At 38.0% G+C, this 24,698-nt stretch overlaps 1 protein-coding gene across 2 annotated transcripts in view; it reads right to left on the bottom strand.

The window, feature by feature from the left end:
* LOC140664847 (uncharacterized) overlaps positions 1-24,698 on the bottom strand; it is a 152,490-nt gene that overhangs the window by 7,183 nt on the left and 120,609 nt on the right. For both annotated transcript variants that reach the window (XM_072890372.1, XM_072890383.1), the window contains 2 exons: positions 19,943-20,098; positions 585-729 (listed from right to left, as the gene is read on the bottom strand). In XM_072890372.1, coding sequence (XP_072746473.1) covers positions 585-729; positions 19,943-20,098 — 301 coding nt within the window. The remainder of the gene's footprint in view (positions 1-584; positions 730-19,942; positions 20,099-24,698) is intronic.

Below are 24,698 nucleotides of genomic sequence, written 5' to 3'. Positions count from 1 at the left end.
GTTATGTAAGTCTCTACAGTAGCGGTTTGCAAATTTTTCTGTTAATAGAGACTTTTAGAACGACTGGCACATTTATTGTATTTTCTTTAATTATCTCACAATCAATTATAGAAAACTTTTAAAATCTTCATGAAAAATTATGTATATATATCTGTATTATTATTAAACTGTGTTAAGAGATATATTTATTCGTTTGCGGAATTAAAAAGCACTTTATCTTTAGAGAATATAAGTATTCTCTAATTAATCTAGACTCTACAGAAAGCTTTTAATTTTTATTAAATTTTGTTAATATATTTTTATGAAAACTGTATGAGAGAAAAAGAGAGATGTTTTTATTTATTCAGAATACGAACTGAGGACCATCTTTTCTCCAAAGAATATGACTAAATATTCCTCGTATAAATCATAATTCTTACATTGCGTGTAATTCACCGTCACCGTTATAACACTTTGCATTTTCAAATATCCGCATCTTAAATATTCGCTCGATCAACGACGCAAATTTAAATGACAGCGCGTTTCCCCCTTACGCCATATAAGGTTCCGCGAGATTCTCATGTAATCATAGCGTTCTCACGTACCGTATACTTCGGGAGAAGTAGCGCTGATGGGTTCGTGCAGCGGCATATTGTGAATGTTGTTACTCGTGTTGTTGGAGTTGTTGGCATTGTTGTTGTCCGATTTATCCACCCGCGTTGACTTTGTGTTGAAGAAAGACGGCAATTTCTGAAACAAACAGAAAATTTCGTCCTTTTATAATACATAAAAGCCTGTCAAAATCACGTATTATGAAAATTTGTAACGTCGACCTCTGAGCTCGCAGATTTATTTACCCACGCGTGTTTTGTCGCGGCTATATTTTCCACTCAACGAGTTTCTTAAGGGAATAGGAGACTAACGTTATTCGTCGTAATTCTAGCGTGAAATATCAACAAGACCAGATCTCCAGATTAATCTGGAGATTTTGTTTCAAAACCGAAAGGAAAATTGATTAAGTTACATCCAGAGATATTTAATATTCAAATGATGGAAGGAACAGTCAATGAAATTTTTATCTAACAATAGCCGTCTCCAAATTTACGAGAAAGTCTGACACGACATCCGGTATATATTATAATATATTAATGTACCGACCATAATCTCTCAAAGTACCTTCCGTTCGTTTCTCCGCACTGCAATTTTATCGACATGAGAAAATAACACCGCAATTATCCCGCGTTCAATTTTCGCGTTAAAATTGCCCGAATCGCCTTTGTGGCGACGACGTATCGAAGCTTTTTTCTCGATGTGAAAGTGGTGCGACGCGGTATAATCTCTTAAAGAAAGTAGAACACGACACAGAGTGCGAGCGTTGCATCGGCGTGTATACTGACCCCCGATTTAACAAGTTTAATGACACCGAAGAAGAGTGACCCGGACAATTATTTCTTCGCCGCGAGAAAGAGAGCCCGTTTGAAAGGTCGGCGAAGCGACGTCTTTCCGTAGTATACCAAGGGCAGTCACCGACGGTCGCGAATGCATTTCGAATGACAATCAGCCTTCGCTGTTGTTCCCGGTTCTTGTGCCAGGGTCTCCCGGTCGTTCATTGAATTTCCTCGCGCGTCTTTCCGCCGATGTTAAATATTTATATGACTGAACGCCGGCAATCGATCTCGGATGCCTGTTGCCGGTAGCGAGAACATCCGGCGCCAGGAAATATATTTATGGAAAATATCTTGCCATATAAGTCTGTCGAGCAACATAAACCTTATAATGGCGAAGCGATAAATTATCGCGATATACTAGCGACGTTTCTCAGTGTGGATAATAGATCAAATATTCCAGAGACTTTTATATTCCAGAAGATCGTATAATGTTATACCGAATGTTTCGTACCATTCCTTTTTAGATGTTGAATCTACATGTAGTAAAAAAAAAATATTGAAAAAGACATAGTAAATTTTTATTTATCTATAAATAAAAGAGAATATATGTATATATGTATATACAACGTATGTATGTGGAAATTTCCGCTGCGTTTAAATACGTTGCAGGAGCAGACACCTTGCGAGGTGAATACCAGGCTCACCTCGCCCCAGATGTTAGTACTGTTAGGATATTTATGCGCGACATTATGAGAAAGTATCGAAATAACAACTGCACTCCGTATGAATACTCAATTACTTTGCATAACGTTTCGCGCGCGGCTGACGTTTACCTTCGCCAATGTATAATTTTCTACGTATGAAATATATTGAAGTATGAAGCCCATATTGAACACACATTGACTATCATGATTACTCCATCTCAATTAATCTCGATCATTCCAGATAGAGCTCTTCGCGAAAGCGTTTGATTTATGTGAAGGCGCAAGTAACGACAAGAAACGACGCGATTTGGCGTCAATTGATCAGGCCTGATGGCAATTAAGGCCAGACGAATGTTGGCATAAATCCTCATTAAAGGGTCGCCAGACGGTTCACGAATGCTCTCACGCGTCCTTGTTGTCTTCTAGTTCTACATCGCTTCGCATCTACGCCATTGCATTGACCATCTCGATTTGATCCTAAATTGTCGCATAGAAGTGCATTATTATTACATGAATTTTACGACACTCTTGATCCTAGCATTACGTTATATGCGATGACAGATGCGACATTTGAGTAAACTTTGCGCGCAGCAAAAATACTTGGGCATTAAAAATTCAGATGTGAAGATGCATCGATGGCCGCGGCTCTCTCTCCTCTGACCTGGCGTAATGAAAAATTATTATCAGCCATCCGGCCGCGTGGTTAGGTTCGCACCGGCGATATACGCGGATGAGTTTCATGCGAAGCAAGGGAGATCGCGATATAAATAAAAAGTCGCGAGTGAATAACCGTGCTGGTCCGGAGGCCGCTCGTATAAATTGTAATCTTACATTTACTCGCTTCCCCCCCCCCCTCTCCTTCTCTCTCTTTCGCTGTGTGTCTGATCGATTACAGCCTCTCCTCTACTTCGTCGACCGACGGCGGCTTCTCGCTGCCAAGCCTCGACGCAGCGTCGGGCTCGCTTAACGCACGCATAAATAACATGCACGAATCGTGCCGCCAAGATTCACGTAATGAATCCGCCGTTCGACCCTCGAAGATACGCCAACGTGGAGAGCACAGAAGAGCAGAGGAGAAACAGCCTTGCACAATAATGTAACATTGTTCCGCGGCGCGGCTTGAAAATAGATGGCCGCGTCTCGCTCTACAGTTTTCAGGAGAGCGGGACCGACTAAATGTGCGGTAAAGGGGAGAGAAATTCATCCAAGGACGCGAGAGCGAACGCGGCCAATAACCGTGTATTTCTATCTACCGATATCGCGCGGATAGGCATCATGCACAATAATACCCCACATCTCTCCCTGTTATGTATGCAGTTTGCCTTGTGACATCTCCCAGTCTCGCGACCGCCTTTCTAATGCTACACGCTCGCCAACGCGAAACTGCAGCTGCTCCCCGCGATTACATGTAAAGAGCGCGATCCAAAGAGTACCTACATGCAGTATGTGGAACTCTCGCGGAGAGCCACGTGGGCGGTTGGTATCTCGGTACATATATATATATATATCGGAAGCATGACTGTGGAAACGTCACTTGGCCACGTGCGTGGTGTATAACGAGTGGAGAGCTCATTAACCCGCGTACAACTGGAGAGCGGGAGCATGTGTTTGTTAAGCGAGCGCCTTGAAAGCGACTTAAGGAGGCACTGAACGGATTATAGTTACATCAAAAGTTAATAAATAATACATTTCGAGATTCATGAATTTGATATCATGCCAAGCACTTTTTTAAAATATAAAATTCATTATTAATTTGCAAGTTAAAGTAAAAATTTGCCTTGTAGAATTGAAATTTTTATTTTCATGAATTTTTATGTACAGTCACTCTATAAAATTTTCTTGATATATATATATATATATATATATAGTCAATATAAGCAAGTTAGTTCGATATAATATTTACGATTTTCAGATTAAATTATAGTCTACGGAGCTAAAAGTGTTTTGCGCAATCAAATTCATGAATCTCGAAAGCAGATTTATTAACTTTTGATGTAGCTAATCCGTTTAGTTCTTCCTTAGACGTACAGTAGATATATATAAACGACAACGCAGCAGCGCGTTTTCACTGCACGCTAATTGTGCTTGCGATGCATCATACAACGTGCGTGCGTTGTACCGTACTTTCTCCGCGAGATCTCTTGCGGATTTTTCAAATTTTTCTCGAGAGAAACGTTCCATGAGCGAGCACTTGATATTGAATATTAGGAATTCACGACGCATATTACTTCAGAAATATTACGCATATAACTTCAGAAATATGAATAAGTGATAATAAATTCTTGCCCTTCCCTCGGTTAATACCGAGATACACGGATTTTTAATTTTAACCAAATCCAATATGATATACACGTATATAATATACAGTCAGTAGCAAATTAGATAAACAGGAATTCATGCGGAAACTGTTAGATAGGCGTATCGATATATCTCATCCACCCACGAATCGCGTGTTTGTAAGTGTTAGCTGTATACCTACTTTGCTTCATTCAGCAAATAACTCACAGATAAAAGCGATTCGAAATCACTTGTGTACGAGAGAAATCCCGTTGAAATTCGTTTGGTGTTCGTTGGAATGTAATAGTGCCTACCAAACATATACACAATACGAAACAACTCTCATTCGATTATTATTTCCAAAGAAGCCCGCGCGTGCCGCGAACAAAATTGTGTTTTCTCTCTCTTCCTGTCTCACATTTGCCAAATGTGGTTCATTAAAACTTTCGGCAAGCATTTCGCTCGAACAAGTCAACGTCCAGTTGACGCCGCATATTCGGAATCCCTAGTGGAGCAAATTCGTATCAATTAATTCCAATTACGCCAGTAGTCAAGACAAATCAGCTAAAGAGAACGATGACATGACACCGTTTGCGTTTTCACTATCAGGAATGTCATGTATTCGAAATACTTTATAGGAAATTTTTGTAACTTCAATATTTTATAAATGAAAAAAAAAAATTTTTATTTTTGTCCAAAAAAAAAGGTGTGAGTAATACATATATAGATAGATTTTATTTCGTATAAGTCGTTGCATATAAATACAACAAATTTCGATTGTAACTTAATGGAAATTTATTTTCACGTAGAAAGAAGAAGAATTTTACTTTCTGATGCAAAATCTCATAGTCGATAATCAAATTAAAGTGAGTGCCATTTTATGAACGGTTAAAAAGTTTCTTCGTGATGTTCCGTTATCAAGATTAGCTCTGCAAGCAACTGTTCGGGCTATTTCTTAGTCGTAAATTAGAAAGTGTTTTTGTTACAAATATGTGTACAGTCTTGTAGAACGGGAGAAGTGAAACCGCTGCCAGTAAACGTTATAAATCACTGACTAATCGTACGTTAACGACTTAATTTCGCGTAGCTATTAATAGGATCCAAAATATGTTTAACTTCCTCACGGGAATCCACTATGGGCAGCTATTTGAACAGGTGCGAGTCGTAGCTACGATTTGGCGTGGAATCCAGTTGGTAAGATTTACTGCTTGCAAAAATTTACACTCTATCTAAGGAATAGTGGTGAACGATTATAAAAGCAAGACGTGAATTAACATTTAACCATTCTAATATTTGGACAGCAGTCACTCAGTTCGAGCTGCCAAAGCAAATCGATCATTAAATATCCCCCCTTCCATAAACACTGTTAAAAATATCCTAGATTGAATCGCGTTTCCGCGTTTCGGTGCATTAACAAATATTGCATTAACAATAAGAGAAATAATTTATATAAGCGATATAAAATTATCCTTTTCTTTCCTTGCTTCAGTACAATAAAATAAAATAAAATCTAAAATAGCAGTATTTCTCTATACTTGATTTGAAACATAATCCAGCAAAGGAACAAAAAGGTTACTCTCTTTGAAGAATTTACGCGCACTTCCGCGTTCATGATTAAACTATAAAGTCGGATGTGGTAAAGCAATCCCCGGATTTACCGTTAGTATTTTAATTAACGAAATCCGTCATATGCGTTATTTCTAATAAGCCTAATGCATCGACCTCCCCCGGCGCGATTACCGATTACACGGAGGATTTATTAACCATCGCGTACCGTGAAGCTGCCGGTTCTATTAAAATAGGCAAAATAAAAAAAAAATCGCATCGTACATATCCCCCTCGTTAGATAGGTCAGATATCTGAACTTCTGGACATATTATCCTGGTTTGATCTCTCTTCCATGCTACGTATATCCGCATACCTTGTTATACCATTTAATCTATTTAATCTGCCTCGATTTAACGTTGAAATATGATTAAATCTCACTAATCACGGTTAAACCACACTAAACATCATTTTGCACCAAGTTACATACGTGTAATACGATTCCATTGAATCAGCGAAAGCGAATACAATTCTGAAGCTCGTTTCAAAGTGCCATTCGTGCTTTCCTCTTTCTGTAATTCTATTCCTCGCTCGATCACGTGCGATTCCGGCTTAAAAGCGTTCACAGCCCGGGGGGAAGATACCTCTCTTCCGAATGATATCCTCTAACGCTATCATTGACACACTTGTAAACCGATTCACAGACTCGCGACTTGTCGTCATGACTCGCGGACTAGACTTCGATCGAAAGTTACAACGCACCTACGCACACGCGTGTTGCAGGTTGCACATCCTGGCCGTTATTGCGTAAGAGTTACACAGCCGTGTAACTTAGCCGATCACTTCCTTTCCGCGGAGCAAAAGGAACGCGAGTGCGAATTAACCGGTATTTTCACCAACCAACCGCGCGTATCGTGCGTGCGTGCGTGCGTTCTAGGTAAATTTCATAATTATGTAACGGAGCCGACGCGATAAAAGTGCTCGCGTAGGATGCGGATTTCTCTCCAGGATTACACAGAGATTACATGGCCATTTGATCGTTTCAACCGCGATTGATTGTGGTATTAACGTGATACCGAAGCTGCTAATAATCAACAATTCGTGAAACGAGAGTCTTGTAATTCGACGGCTTGTAAAATCCCATTTCATATAGGAAATGATTGCAGGCGAATTGCTACATACGTATAGGTGCGCTGTCGTTCGTTGCATAACGTTTCTGGATATCGCGTGTAATGCTTCGATGAAGACGGATTTCTAGGAAAATGTTTTTATCTGCCTCTTATACACGCTCTCTTTTTGTCTTTCTTTCTCTCTGTCACTCTCTCATGGTCTGTCTCTCTCGTGTCCGATTCTGTGTTCGATATAAATTATTCGTTTACGTGGAAAAATACAATTCTCAACGACAGTTGATAAGACTCTAATTATTTATCATTATGATGATATTGCGGACGCGTTCGAAAGTTATCAAAAATCATAGTTGTCAAGCACGATGTAACGGTTCGTTTGAGATATATTTATAGACTACTTCTACGAATTAGGAAAGAGTTTATAAACCGAGAGCAATGCTGGATGTCAGTTATGTTTTCCAAACACGGTAGATTAATAAAAGCTTTATACCCAGCACGGTTATAGATCCATATTGGCGGTATATTATGCTAATTTACACGCGTTTTGTGAAATAAACGATATTTGCACGTTTCAATCGCCCAAGTGGATTACGTGAGTTCGATGTTGTAAATTCTCTCAACCGAATTTCTCGGTTTCGTTTGAAAATAAACAATATGATTTATTCACGAAGAGCTGACACGAGTACGTCGGACTGTATCTATGAGAATCAAAACAAAACTTTACAAGGCGTTCGAGAGATAGAGAAAAAAATGGACTGCTTCGAGAAGCAGAAAATATAGCGTCGACGAACAATATATATAATATATATATTTACGCAGCTTATAAATTTATTTATACAACGCTGCATTTCAAGCGATTCCGCACGGGATGAGATCAGATTTCGAACAGGCCGATTATACACGTTTATGGATGAAGATCGGCAATTTCTCCAAGAAACTAACAATGGGGAAATCTATGATCGATCCTGACTGATCGACGAGTAGTATCTTTCTCTCGCGAATTCTCTGACCTCAAATAAAACCTGCTAGAAAACATCTCGCGCGAGGCACCGCTTCTTTTTACGCGCGCTCTCCGCGCGTTTCGAATAATAAACTGGTTTTGGAGTTGGTTCCGGCTCTCCGTCCTTCTTCGTCCAGCTGAGCTGGACGAACGGAGGGTCGCGCGAGAGCGCCTTAATATGGCAACGAAACCTTTGCGTACGTACATGGCAACGACTAGACGAAGCAATCTTCTCCTCCATTTCCCGCATACGCACATTAAACAACCATTTCATCTCATCTTGATTATCTACAAATTTGTAGAAAATAAAAAAATCTTTAGATCGCACAAACATGAAACCGGAGTATAATCACGACGAACTTGACCCATACTGTTGTTTTTGGCATCATTATAAAACAATATATTTAAGCAAATTATTTTTTCAATTAATTACTTTAGCCTTTATTTAGAAGAATCAAAAAAGGTATATAAATTTTTTCAGATTTTTTAAAACACTTTTCTAATCGTACAGGTGGATCAGCGTATTTTCGATAAGTTTATTAATTACTTTATAAAAGTAAAAGTATTTTTAAAAAATTTGAAAAAATTCATATACCTTTTTTGATCTTTCTAAATAAAGGCTAAAGTAATAAATTGAAAACATAATTTGCTTAAATATATTGTTTTATGATTATTTGTTTTCAAGAAATTGACACTGTTAAAAAAATCACGGACAAAAATAATTCATCAGTATAGAATAAAGGTTAAATCTCGATCCTGTAAACAATCACAATTAATCTTTAGATATTTAAAAAAAAAAAATATTTTCGCGTATAAGATTTTTCCCTAAACTATAAATCCTATAACTTTCTTCCTCTTTTGTATACCTTAGTTTCATTTTAAGGATTTATAGTTACGCGAATGATTCGCTGACGAGAAACAACGGCTCCTTTGGTCAGAATGTTCGCGAAACCCGAGATGGAGGTCTTTATTACGATTTTTCTCTGTGCGCTTCACTTGCGGACAATAGAAACTGGAAAGACAATCGAGCGTCAAGCCCGTGGAAGCCTTTCATTGCTTAACAACTTCTGCGTATTGAAATTCAATCGCACACTGTGCAGCATCGGGGATACCTTTGTCGTTCGCGTCGTAGGCCGTGGCGACACAATTTCCGCCTCGGAGCAGGAATTCTATCGAATGTTGAATTCTCGTTCCCTCGTCTTGGTCGTCTTCGACGATACAAACGACCGGAGAGCAATTATTTTGTTGAGATTTATCGCTTGTCGGTGCTCTGACATGAAAATTCACCTCTCGTAAAATCTCGCGGTTCAATTTTGTCGCGAATTTCCCGTTCGGCGTTATTTTTTTGTCAAAATTAAAAAAAATATTTTTGTGCAACATATTTTTTCTTAGAAAATAAAAAAGATATTTTTTTATTAATAAACAATTTCAATAATTAATATATATAGTAAAATAATGACAATAAACACATTATTTGATAATATAATTATAAAAATGTCACTGAAGGTAATAATTGACCAGCAAAAAAAGCGTGTATATTACATATTATACATCAAAAGATAAGTGCATTTCTCGTAGAAGTACTATGTACTCTTTAGATGACTAGTATTTTTTCGTCGACCTCGAAAAACTTGGGCGCAACCGGATGCGGCTGCGATCTCACCCAAGGAAAAGTCGCACACGACCTTCTTGAACACGTGAGCACGTCACGTGTTCTCGGGCGCACACGTGGTGTTGAGAATCTTCAGTCAGAGTGTCGTATCAGTTGTGTTGACATATTATCGAACACGCGTATATACATGCATGCGGCTGCATCGGCGTGCACGATATATTTCAAAACGAGCTCTCTTGTCGTTTTCTCGGCGCCCTTTCGCCCTCTGGATTGCCGAGGTGATGTACAGAGCGTGTGATTCATATGAGAGAACGAGAACGTGCACAGCTGCGAGAAATTCGTCGACCCGGATTAAGTTTCACGAACGGTCAGCATCCAAAATTCTGACCGTGAAAAAGAAAGGAACAAGGATACGAGCTATCAATTTCCTTCACACGCTGACGTTTCTCGAATGTTTTCCTGTTCTCTAAAACACCTGCTATTTATGGCCTTTTACGTTCTTACGGAGGTTCTTCCTTGGGAAATTCTTTACGTTGGCAGGCAATATCCAGCTGGGAAAGTGTTGATTTACGAGAGATAAGGATTCTTGTGTAGAAATTCAATTTACATCTTTAAAGCGTAAGCTATTATTGTTAGAAGAGTGATTTGTTTTATGAATATTTTGAATTTTTACAGATAAAGATAATTTTGTTAAAGAACGGTGCGTTTATATAAAATCAACACTTTTTCAATTTGATATTAATCTCGCGTAGATTATGATAATTATCTTCAAGGCTTATCTCGACGTTCTATACGATATCGATTGCGTATATTAAATAAGACCCAGTTAATTAAATCAATTAGTCAAAGATAAAAAATTGATTTACGGTCGCGCGATGATACATTTATATAACACGATCACAAACAATGACTCGCCCGTATCTGTGAGGAATATAAAGCCAAGGCTGGTCGCCTTGACACACAACGGAACGCTCACCTCAGAAACCGGAAAACGCTAATCGCTCAGTCTTAAATGCGTTTTGCAACGGCTTCTTCAAGAGCAACGTTAAAACGGCAACTATTGCGACAATTATTTTTGTTCATTAAACGTAACACAAACTACAACAAGTGTACACGTCAGACAAACACGTTAATGAACAGTCATTTAATTTCAGAGAAGAGAAACTCACTTTATACCCCACTTCTCATTCTAAGAAATGATAATTTTCGCTGCGCGATAAAGTTTTATTCTTAGATGCTGATAAGTTGATTTGAAACAGTTTTTCGACAAGTAAAAAAAGTCGAAAATAATTTCACGCAAATAACCTTTGACATAAACGCTAAAGAAAAAAATCTAGAATAATCTTGCGTTAACGTATTATTATGACGCATATGAAAAGATCACATCGATGCGGTGCACTGCAAAGTCTCTCGAATTCCAGGTGTGTCAGGTGGTGCAGTAATGGATACAACTTCTTTCGTCACACGTAATTCTCGCACGTGTCACGCATTAGAGACATACAATATAAACCACGCCGAAATAAAAAGACGAGCTTTTACAGCTCTGACAAGGCGCGTTCTCGCGAGTCTTCGGATTTCAGCAACCAGCTGTTCCGTAATAATTGCCCGCGGACGTTTTCGAAAGGTTCGACATATTCCGGATACGTTTTTATGAGAAGAAAGGAAAAGACGCGAGTCTTTCGCGTGAGCATCGCGAGTCGTAATAATCATTCGTTTCAAGGAGAAACTCATCCAAGGAAGGATAGCGTTGCGTTCTTATGATACAACTCGTAAATCTATAAATTGATAAGTCATCCTCGTAAAGTGGGATCTCTCGAAGGGATACGCGTGTCGAACATTGAAAAAATTCAACAAGGCATATAGTGACTAGTATTACGAAGACCGACGATCGATCAATTATTCCATCCAATGTTATCGATCGACGACGCATTCTCGAGGGACCGCAATTTCCGTCGCAAAGATGTGTGTCACGTAAATAAGACTGTATAATACGGCTGGTGTGCTTTCAAGCGTAACTAACTGGTATTTAAACCCGTCTTTATCGCGCGATTTATTATCGGTTTCTCTCGTTACTGAGTTAGATTACCGTAGACGAGTTATTAACCGAAAACTTCATCGTTAGTAGTCGTGCCTGGTATCAGTCTCATCAGTTTCGCCGTTCTGAAATAAAGGCGTAGCATTTATTGAGAATCTTATCAGATAAGCGTAAGGAGGAAAGGAAAAATTTTAGCGAGTCAATACTGAATGGAGCAGCAGTACGTCGTAAATCGTGCAGGGTCATTTCGAATCGCAAAGTGCATCGGGGAGATTCATTTCTGCAACTTTACAAGTCTCCATTCTCACGGTGCATAACGGTAACGTAGATATTTCCCTCCAAATGAGTGTGTTCCTCCTTATATCGACGTAGAAATTCGTACGTCCATTTCAAATATAATCGATTCATAAAGAATAAGAATGGATTAACAGCGCTGTGCATTTATGCATTATGAAGGAAGAGGCACGTGAAAAGACCTCGGGATTCCAGGCGTGTTACCACGCGATTTATACACGCGTGTCTCGTCAAGGTTCACGCGCATGTGCTTATATCGAGCTCTGATTGAAGCGCTCTACCTCGATACAGAGATGCGTACTGTGCGTTCACGCATGATCCGGCGGAAGTCACGTGACAGGCGCTCGCACGGTCTACCGGAAGCGACATGGATCGACAGACGAACGTCCGCAGTCCCATTATGTAAGAGAAAGAAACGCGCCCCGGTCCCCACGGGCAGTTTAACGGTGACCCTGACTTATTATCGGTCTTTAACTATCAGCAATCGGCGGCGAATCGTCAGAACGGTTCCATTAACCCTCTGTGATCCCTTCGACGCTAACGGGACACGCGTGATCCGAGCGTTTCTTCAGTATAAGGTGGAACGATATTAATCCTGGCCGGCGGCTACTCCTCGTCTTTCTTGCAACGTTTTTCTTGTTCTCCGATACCGAGAATAGGCACGATAGCGCCTATCGCGCATGTTGTACTCGTGATAAGCGGTAATTATACTTCGAACACGTGAAACATAAGTTATTGTTTTTCAAACAGGCTACTACTCTCGGATGTAATTTCAATAAATTTGTAAAATTGCAGTTTTGATTTATCGATTAATTAAAACCTCGTGTCGATCTTATTGCGGCTCAATAAGTAAAAAAAAATCGCTCGAGAAAATAAAAGACTTTATAGTGAAACAGTACGGTAATTATACCTTGAAGACGTGAGACAGAAGTTATTGTTTTTCAAAGTACGCTCGGATGTAATTTCAATAAATTTGTAAAATTGCAGTTTTGATTTATCGATTAATTAAAATTAATTAAAATCTCATATCGACTTTTATTTATTGCGGCCCAATAAATAAAAAAAAAATCGCTCCAGAAAATAAAAGGCTTTAGTGGAACAGCGCGTTAACGTAATCAATTGTGGAAAGTCACCCACGCAGTTTATGTGCACGCAACCGTGATTTCCGAGAGCGCGAAAAGAAATCACATTGCTCGACGTTTTTCCATGAGAAACATCTCACGGGGTCTACAAATTATTAGGACATAAAAATGATAAAGAAGAAATACAATAATATATCTGATAAATATACAAAAATACAAATTTTTTATTTAATTTTGTATTTTAATTAAAAATATTAATTTTTAAAAAATCATTCTTTTATTTAAAAAAAATTTTAATGATATATAAAATATTAATTTTTTCGATTTAATTACGTGTGTTCTCTTCTATTCGCTTAAAACTTAAATACATACATATGTGTGGGTGAGTTAGTCACTGCGTATTTTAGATTCAATTCGTACCAGGTAGACAATTTTGCTGATAGACAAAACCGGTTATTTTGTCGCGACTGCTAGGAACGAACGAAGCTACTGGTACAGTTCATCGTCCTTTTGTCGCCAACTCGAATGCCCTCGTCGGCAAGCCTTACTGGTGAGCGAGCGCGATGCGTGTTTAGCGTCTACACATCGACGCACCGATAACGCATCACCGCCTGGTATCCTTTCCTCTTGGTGGTCTTATAATTGAACCGGCTAATGAATATTTATACCTTAGCCCGATTATACGGCCGCATAGAAGCATGTTCGCACGTTGCTGATAGCTGCGCGTGTTGATCGTGGATCATTAGAAATTTAAACGTCGTGAATTAGCCACGGCCTGTCTTCATTGTACGCAAACTGGATTTTGTACCTTGAAGCGATGGAAAGAGAATAATAGAAGGCAATTACAAACATGGGCTCTGTCTTGTGTGAATTACGGGAAAGCTCCTCCTCAGGTGCCTGACAGTCCCTACTTATTTAGTTTCCACAAAAAAAAAAAAAAAAAAAAAGAAAAAAAAAAGAAAAAAAAATGTTTCTTGTGAATATGAATATTTATATTCTGTATTTTTTTTCTCTCTTATATATGTGTCATATTATTGATCCAAAGTTTCGTACTTTATTCTTTCGAATTACTAGACTTTTCAAGGTATCCAAATCCAACTGACTCGAAATTCACTTTGAATTTGAAGCAATAATAACGTCGGAGTTGTAATTCTAGGCCGAAGTCGACATAAACTAGTGTTTCATTAACATCGCTTTCCCGAATCGAACAATAGCCGTTAATAGTGTTGGCGATATACAGTTTCCCATTGTCATCTTCACCCACACCGATTTACCGATTCGTGTTCGCGTACACGCGCGATCACGAAACGCACAACGGCATGCTTATAATCGAACGGATATCTCCATTAGCATAGTCATAACCACCCGAGACCCACATATGCACGGAGTCAAAGTGCGTATGAAGATAACGGTACATCAGTACGCGCGTGTGTGTTTGCGCGAGTGCGCGCGTCGAGAGGAGAAACGCCTGTTTGAGCTATGCGTTTCCGCATGGCCGATGATGAGATCCGACGAAGCAACCGATACACGGCTAATCAGACAGCCGTTTGTACAGCCGCGTTTCAGTCACGCTGGAAAGCGCGAGATTTTACTTCGTTCCATCAACGGAAAGTCTCATGTAGTAAACATTGTGCAATTACATTTAACGTCAGATATCTACAAGTACATCGATTTTCGAATTACGTTAAAGTACAAAACTATCGGGAATCTTTCATAAATCTCACTTATTTTGAGGAGGAAATGTCAAAAGTGAAGATAATGAATATACATTCTACGAAAAATTAAGTAATTTTGAAGTAATAGAATAATTTTAAGAGAGAGAGAGAGAGAGAGTAAATTATGGGTTTTATAAATGTGAAAATCGCTGCGGCACAGAAATCTCTGGAAATCTCGTTACTCCTTTCTCGCTTAACGTGACAATTGAATATATTTTCCATTGCGGCAAATCGTTTCGTAGAAAGCAAAGATATATTTCATGCCCGTTGGCTACGCGCGAGAAGATCGCAAGTGAGTTATAATGAACACTGACGGCGACCGCCGATTGTTTGCGGTATCATGAAGGCGTCGCATTGTCTCTTGCTTAACAAGCGCGAGTACGATTATCAAATACGGCATCGTGTCTCAATTCTTGCTTGATTGCGAATCTTTATATTTATTTCGTCGACGGTCATTCATCGCGCGTGAGAAAATTATAGGACGAAGATGAGAATATTATATTAACAATAGTATACAAGCGTTATACGTGTTACGTAACAATGGTTTAGAGAGAAGAGAATAAGCCGTGCAGAGTTTTCTCTCAAAGAATATTACGCGACCACGTGTCCCACTTCAAGTCGATTGCAATTCTGTCAAGAAATATATTATACGAGGTCGTAAAATTATTTTAATCAATTGTATTAAAATCACATAAAATTAAATGACTGATAATCAGTCGATTAAGGAAATCTACAATTATGTCGTTTCCTTCAATGTCGATATCAACTCCTTTACATCATCGTCTTAACGGAGTTGCGGGGGCGCGGTGACTTGGGAGACCGTGTTCCTCTTCCGTAAGGCTGGGCGGAAAAACGCGTGTGTGGTAGTTAGCTCGGTTACTAATCTCGGCATAGTGTTACTTTTGTCACCGAGATTGTTAGCCCGTGGGGTAGCCCACAGGTAGCGTTTATGTTATCGCGAAATACGAGATACAATGCGAAGCGGTCGAGTTACAGCGTCTTGTGCGCAACACTTATGCTGAGGCTTCTTATGGTCGCGTGACGTTCGCGCGTACTTTAGCGGCGCGTTATTGTCACAAACGCAACCGTGACTCTATTAACGTACGTAATGAATCCTTGATGTCGCATTCGAACGCAGTCAAATTGCAAACAATCGACGACCGTCGTCTCCTACGTCAGAGCGCGCGTCGCGTAATATACTTGGCGGATTTAATTAGCGAGAGGAGTCGCCTGTTTCCAATTACTGCAACTCCAATGTCGTCCAAAATCTCACAAATACCTCGTTGGCTTAAAATAATTTTACGATTTCTGCGCAAAACAATTAAGTGTTACAATAAAAACAAATAAAATAGCGAAATAAAAAATACATCAACAATTAATTATCACGCTTTATGTAAAAACGATATAAAATTAATATGAAAAATATTCGACATGTGCGATAGAAAAAATTCGAAATTAAAGAAGTAATTTGGTGAATTGTTGGCCACATGGCTACCATCATCAGGATAAATTCATCAATATTCAGCTACGATTCGATATTCGACATTCAGCTTTAATTATTCGGATCGTAATGAATATAAGAGCGAATTAGCATACGACGCGACGAAATTTATTTTCATATTTAATTATCGCGAGAACAGAGATAGACATAACGGCGTCCCCATACGTAATTGAACACTGTAATTTAGATTAGAGCAATCGGTGGTACAACGATACATGTCGATGATGTATACAGATGCACGTCAACGAGGAATCCGTAACAATTAGTGGTATGCAATTCCTCCGAAGTAGATCGTGTACAATTACATAACATATGATCCGAACGAACATTTCTTTGCCTCTCTCTCGTTCGAGGATTTTAAAAATGTGCACATGTATAAAATATACACATATATAAAATATGTACAAAACATATGAGTTAGCTCGTTCAAATTAAATTGTTCACATACGCATAAGTAATTAAATTTGTTTAAATTAAATTTACCGTTAATAATACTTTATTTCTTCCTCACACAAACTGCGTCATCCCGATCAAAGCAGAATGATTTATATATTGGATTGTTTCGAGTGACTGTGATGACCACGGTATGTCTCTCATCTCCCGAGACATGTAAATCTATCTGACAAGCTACGTATAAATTATCACGAATATGATAGCATCCTTACATAAGTCTCTTGCGTAAGATATTTTTAATACTAATTAGATTATATATGTATATATATATATATATATATATATATATATATATATATATATATATAGATATTGATTATGTGATTTTTTTCTTTATATTTCTTAATATCAAACGTGAAGAACTGCGAAAAAATAATTTTGTAAGAAACAAAGAATCTGGAAAAACATTTTATATAAAATTAGAACTGAAAATAATTGAAAATTACAAAATTAAATTAAAAATCTATAAGTTAAAAAATTTTTAATCTAAAATTAGTAGAGATGAACCACCTTCTTTTCGATCATCCGGTCTTTGTAGCATTCAGAATATACATTGCGAATAGTATGGTTTTATCTTTGTTACGCCATGCCGACGATGTCTCAAAGAGACGTGAGTCATGTCTCGTACCGGAAAGGGCACCGGTCTCTGTACGAGCCATTTATGCCGAAGACACCCCCCAGGTTTTCTAAAGACGAGCTTTCATAATCGACCTATCCTTGTAAAGACCCCAACGATCAGTATCTATTATAACAAACATCCAGACATTGTTGTTACTATTGAATGCCGATACTATATTATTATTACTCTATTATTATTCAGTTTATAATATTATAATAAAGGTTATATCATTAAATAAAATAATAAAACATTGACTCAAATAAAAATAGTGTTGATATATCGTGTTATATATGTACAAAAATATTAAAGAAAATTAGAAGAAATCAATGAAGGCAAAAGCTGCATAATAATAAATTCTCTCAAGTAAGTGCAACGCCGAACAGAGCGTGTTAATCGGTGCCTCAGGCTTAGGCTGACTAATGAACGCTTTCGTTTTACAAAATGACAGCAACCGAAGGAGTCGAGCGTTGGCTTTCGCGCCCGTCACGGTTGCACAAACGTTGTACAACAATTAGCTACAAATCTCGCGCCGGACTTTCTAAATTCACGTATGAATTAGTCCGAGAGCTCGATAAATAGCGACGTAATACACTCGTATCGAGTAAAAGTAACGGTTAACCGTGCCTGTATATATGTGCATATACATGTATTTATCTCTTCGAGAAATGCAGATAGACACAAAGCCTGTTACGGTACGTAAACCGCGATATCGTAAAAAATCCTTTCCTTGTACATATAAATACATGTTGGTACGCGGGTTGACTTTTTCGTACGTATGTATATGTGCGCGAACGCAACTATTCTTCAAAACCGCGACGCGCATGAGGGATCGCGATATAATTGCGTAACGCGCGAACGCAACGAAATCCGATCGTCTTGGTCACGTAATGGAGACTTGTGAAAAAAAAGAAGAAAAAAAAAAAAAAAAAAAAAAAATACGGGGAAGCATTAAAGAGACAAATGACAATGACGTGGCGATTCATGTCACGGAGGTGCAAGAAATGATACAGTGGCGGAATCGAGGCCGCGACAGGCATAATGACAGTTCGGACGAACAAATTAACTGCGATGACGACATCGACCGCGGGCCACTAGAAAGGTACCTCTTTGTATCTCTTAACGAGTGTTTGGCGCGGGATGATTAATTCTCTGCTTCGACCGGCAACTGTAGACGATATCGCCTAAGGTTGCAATATTAATAAGCAGAAATTTTTACATACAAAGAGAAACATTAATTTATAAATTAAAATGAATGACAAAAAGGGTTACGGTTTAATGGGAAAAAATATATATCCATCAATTCATGATTTATTTGTTTATAATCGATCTTTATCGATCTTTTAAATTGGACAAAATATAATAGTTTTAATTGTAATCCAGTATCATATACATAGTTATATAATGGTGTACGGAACATTCACAGCGACTGGGATCTTATTGTGGCCATTTCGCACCCCAAAGCACGATGAAATCGAGCGCAAGAAATTGAGTGCCGTTTCATGACGTTTCAGCAACGGATTCCGCCGAAACCACAACAGGGTATAAGACGATTGTAACGTCCGTCCACGTTCAGGGACACGATTTATCGCGACCTAACAGGTAGCCGCAGGCAACAATTTTCAATTAGTTCCATCCGAGTAGCATCACGGGTGAGATTCCGCGTTCTCTCTCTCTCTCTCTCTCTCTCTCTCTCTCTTTCTCGTTTTTTTTGTCTTTTGCTTCGTAAATCCCGAATAAAACCGTTACGAAAAATTGCGGTGCGCGAAATCGCGCCGCGGGTCTCGTCGCGATCGCCGCCGCCGATACGGACGCGATTCCTACCCTGTATAAATTTATGCGGACACTCGATAAACGCACACACGGGCGCGTAATTTTCCTCGTTAACACAATGGCCAATAAAATCCTACGTGCACAGCCCGCGTACACATTGTGGCCCGTCGATGATAACAGTCTCGACGCGTGCAAACGATCCCCGATCGCGTCATCGACGAGAGGTGGTCTCCTTTATTCCGCGCTTTCGCGTCGCGCACGCTCTCGAACAAAGGCGTAAAGTAGAATCGTAAAGCCTCGTTCACGCTGCTTCTCCAATTAATCTCAATTCTATTCTATTGTTTATATTGTATCATTTTATATCACTATAAATACTAAATTTTTTTTATCGCAAGTACATCAGGATTGACAAAATATCGAATTATATTTTCGCTCTTACGTTCTTTTATCCGTGCAAAAGGCCCGAATGCAGCTCTCCTTTTATGCGGTTTGAAAGAGAGAGAGAGAGAGACAAGGACGAAAGTAGAACTAAACTGTAAACGGTACTTTATGCTGCATCCAATAAGTCATGCACTGAATAATGTCATGTGGCTGTGTACGAACACACCCACACAGAAGTAAAGGCGTATAGATATCGCGAGGCGGAAGGGACGAGCCGATTCCTTCAGCACGCACGCACGCCCGGTGAATGCGAATGGATTAATGGGCAATAAATTCAAGCGCAGGACCGGTTAATTATCGCAGTCATCTGCGAGGCCCGAGATGACGTATCGCTCGGCTATGATCAATATACGCGCGAGGATCTCGTCTCCTCCGCACAGTCGCGCTGTGTGTAGCTTACCTCGTGAGATACGGGGTTGTTTTTGTTACGGCCGGTGTTGGATGCGTTATTAATGGACGAGAGCGTGGTGAGGGTCGCCGTGCCGACGCCACCGACCGTTTTCTCGCTGACCTTCGTACCAGCACCGCCGACATCTTTGTGCAACGTTCCAGGACTCTGTAATCAGAAGGAACGGATGCTCGTTATAACGAAATGGGATACAGAGAGAGATCGTTAAGTAATACTTATTATTATATAATAAAAGGAGCATAATTATAGTCATTTCAATGTTAATAATTGAAATATCAATCTCTGATATTTCAATAAGTTGTTTGATATAAAAATGCTTGTAAAATATAAAGTAATTATATATATTATATGACTCCTCTTTTACTAGGCCATTATTTCTATTGTATTAAAAAACGCGAAACATATTTCCCGTCACAAAAATGACATTAAAATTGCGCTTGAAGAGACAATTATCAATTAACTGACCCGTAACCTCGTTCTTGTATTAAGGCCATCGTGAGAGAGGTAAAAATAAAAACTAATTTATTGTCTTCATCAAGTAAAAGAACGATGTAAGGGCCAAAATTTGCCTGTAAATGAAATGTGTGAAATCGATTTACTTTTATATTTTTTGGCCTGCTGTACTTGAATATAAAGCTTAAAATTATTCAAAATGCAGGAAACTTTGTGAAAATGCAGCTTTTCTACAATCTTGTTTTTCAGTAAATATTTTCTAATTGACAAATTGTAAATAATAGAAGTTTTTTATTGATTTTTTTTTTAACATGATAGAGAGGGAGGGAGGGCTGCGATCGCTCACTTTTATATATTTTTATGAAGAATTTAATTCTTGAGTGGCATGTCTTGTTAATAAAAGTTCTAACAACAGCCTCCGGCTCCACCTCGCTCAAAGTACGTTTCCATTAGATACGCAATGTGTCACCCCAAGTATTTATTTGACATTGAAATATTGGTGTTTGGATAGTGTTAAGACTACTGCACACATAGCCCTCACCACATTGTTATTACTCCTACAAATTTCTGTATACATTTAGTAGATTGTTTTAAAGTCAAATAAAGTTACATATTTTTAAAATATACTTCGATTGAGAATAATATTCATGTAAAAATTATAAATGTCTCGTATTTTTTATTTATGTATTATATTACAATATTAATAAATTTATCTGTATCTCGATAACTGAGCTAAACACATAAAATGATCGATAGCGTATATAAACTTTTTTGCTTATTGTTAGAAGGATCTCTAGAACATCGTTTAAAAGTTTGTCGATTTATTCGCGGGACAATATATACTTGATTATCATCAGATATATAATTATATATTATCTTCATATTATTCATTATTTGAATTAAAAATTTAAGCATTGAGCTTATTAAATATACTTATATTCGTATTTATACCCTATTGCTTTACTGTATCCTACTGTGGTACGAGAAGAAAATTAAAGAAAGAAATAAAAAGTTCTCAGAATTTGAAAGAAGAAAATTATGTATGCGATACTACAGCGAATAAGTGAAAAAAGTTGGGAACACGACGTGAGACTGCAAAGCATAGAACTATAAAACGGTCGTAACCCTCCTCTTTTTTCTCTCTATCACTCTCTCTTAAAAATATCAATAAAAGAAGACTTCTATTGTTCATAATTATTATTTATTCTTTAGAAAATATTTGCTACAAAACGAGGCTTTCCTCTGATGAAAATTGTATTTTTACAAAATTTTTGCATTTTAAACGATTGTAAACTTTATATTCGAGTGTAGCAGGCTCAAAAATATAAAGACAGGTCGATTTCATATACTGACAAAAAATAATGTTGAGTTAACAGCATCATCGTAGTTGATAACATTATCAAATCATCATGTGACATATTGATTTGATTAATAATGTTGTTGAATTAATAAATTATATTAATTAAAAGAAATAATTAACAACATCATCATAGTTGAAATTTAATTTATTAATTCAACAATCTTATTAATCAACTCAATACATAATAAATTGATTTGATCAATAATGTTTTCGAATTAATAAATTATATTCATTGAAAAAAATTATGTTGAATCAACATCATCAATACATAACGTATTGATTTGATTAATAATATTGTCAAATTAATAAAATAAATTTCAATTACGATGTTATTAATTCAACATTTTTTTCCGTGTACATTTTTTTTACAGGTAAATTTTGGCCCTAAATTTACATCCTTCTTGCGTCGTGCATCGCCGTACAATTATTTTGATATTCTATGTTTAGCCAACAACGCAGTCTCTTTTCGATTCACTCGTTTTCGCCTATTCCGCAATTTATCTTTTGCTTCTTATCTCTCTTCGCTCTTCCTCCCACTCCTCCTCTCTCTCTTTCTCTCTCTCTCTCGCAGACTAAACGCGCGATTTAGTAATCGGAGACAAAGCATTAACGTGGGTGGCTTCTTGGGCCGCGAGTAGAGCAGTGCGTCGGTGTCGGCGGGAACACGTGTGCGGATGCGCATCGTGTGCGTGCCGCGAGCGTCCGTGATAAGCGAACTGATAAGGGATGCACATCGAAGAAATGACGCCGCGGGCGATTACAATTCTAACGCTTCGCTCTCATTCATATCGCTCGATCCTCTTCGATGTATGTATATCAATCTTTGTATTTAGCTCTCTAGTGAAAATAAAATGTATAGCTCCATTTTTCTAATTATTATTCTTTTTGAAATTCGCCCTGCGACTGTTTTTATGTTCAAAGAGAATTGATACACGTGTCTCAGGTTTTTTATAAATTTATTCTTGTTATAGTCGTTATATTAAAATTTGATACAAATAAATAATTAATACGGTAATTAATAATATTATTTATCGAGATTGTTATTTATTAATCGATTTTGTATACACTTTTTAAGGATCAAACAGAACCAGACCAGCGGCAGGAGTAGAAGATATCGATCGTGTCTCGTTTTTTTCACACATAAACAACACGCATGCTTGATATATTTAGAAAATTGACGGCTGCCACATAAACAGAAAATAATGAGATTTGCAAAACAATGTGAATAACTGAACTCGTCTCATTAGTATCGGACAATGGAGCGCGATGGATTCACCTCGCTGCAAATATGGAACGATGCGCATGCAAATGTGCATGATCGTCATCGGTGCATCGTTAGCGATCAGATGGTGATGGAACGCTTTATAAAAATTCGTAAAAGAATTGATTGAAACAAACGAATTCTGAAAAATAGTTTGATAATAGAGTATGATTTCGCAAAGTGTTTAATCGGAAGTGAAGATTGCACTCTTCCTCTCTCAACTTACAAAAAGGATATCGCCACTAGTCACGAAGAGAATTAACTGTAAGCCTGTAACGGTTTATAAATGCGGGCGCGCACTCATTACGGACGATTTATAATTTGCCATCAGAATCTACGGGACGTATAAACGGCGCAATAACCCCGCGTCTAATGCACAGTGACAGAAATCGATGTATTCTTAGGCCGGTGGGGCCCGCCCCTAATTATACGCGAGTCTATAATTACATATCGATGTCTAATTGGAGAACGACCCTGGATCCCGAAAAAAAAAAAAAAAAAAAAAAACGACCGTTGCATAAGGAACGCGGTCAAGAGCCTACGCGATCGCATCAAACGCATCGATGGAGCGATTGTTGCAGTCTCCTCCACTCACAACAATGGAAAATAGGTCTAACAGCAGCGGAACTTTTATCTAGCCGAGCACCGAGTCTCCGAGATTTGTGTCGCTAAATAACACTCCAATTAGCGGTATGCTTTTTTCCTTGACATCGAAACGAGGCAATATTGTAAACAAGTTGCGCGTTTACGTAACGTGACTGATTTTTGTCATTTCAAAAGTATGCACTCTAATTTGCAATAAATTTATAATTAATTTATATAAATGCTATAAAATATATAAATTTTCAATTAAATTAAAGAAAATGATAAAATGTAATACACGATATTACGTAGGTACTTGATTTTATCTTTAATTACCGAGCCATTTTTATGCTAAAAGCGCGGTTAGAATCTATAACATAGGTAGGACAGGAAGTTATAGGACGACTCAGTAGGTTCGTTAGACCTGCCTGTTCATGCCATTGTCAATGCCACATCAGTGGACAACCTTGCGATGAGCTGCACGGATGGTAGGTCAATGCACGTATCTACGCAACGAAGCGCACACTCTGTCTCGCTCTCTTTCTCTTTCTTTCTTCGACTGTAAAATCGATATCAGTTCATGTCAAAAATGTATATTGCGTGACAGTATTCGTTCTCGTCCTGCTTTTTTATGGAGGAATGCAATGGAAGGAATGTGCACAAATAACGCGAAAAGAATAAAATAGAACAAAAATTTTATCGAGAAGAAAAATGCCGTGAACATTTTTAATAATTATCAATCGATATTCTCGTTCCCAGAAGAAAAATCTTTATGATCCATTGTCTTCTTGGATCGGTTTTCCGTTAATTAAAAGTCGCTGCCTCGCGACTCTACTCCCCCTTATTTTAATTATTAAAGATGCAACTTTAACGAATTGTGCGATGTAAAATTATTGTCCAATACATCGAAATATTATTGTATTAATGTACAGATTTATAATAATAAATAATCAGTGATTTACCACCCTCATAATTAACTTTGCCCGACAGATGGCTGGAGTTTTTCGTCCATATAATTCCGGAAAACAGCTGATACCTGAGATGAATTCTCTTTTCCTTTATTTTTCTTTCTCTATAAGGAAGGATCGAGC

This window comes from Anoplolepis gracilipes, chromosome 1, assembly GCF_047496725.1.
Source record: "Anoplolepis gracilipes chromosome 1, ASM4749672v1, whole genome shotgun sequence".
Taxonomy (NCBI): Eukaryota; Metazoa; Arthropoda; class Insecta; order Hymenoptera; family Formicidae; genus Anoplolepis; species Anoplolepis gracilipes.
The sequence above is the reverse complement of the archived record's forward strand: the minus strand, read 5'-3'. Positions and strand labels throughout refer to the sequence as shown.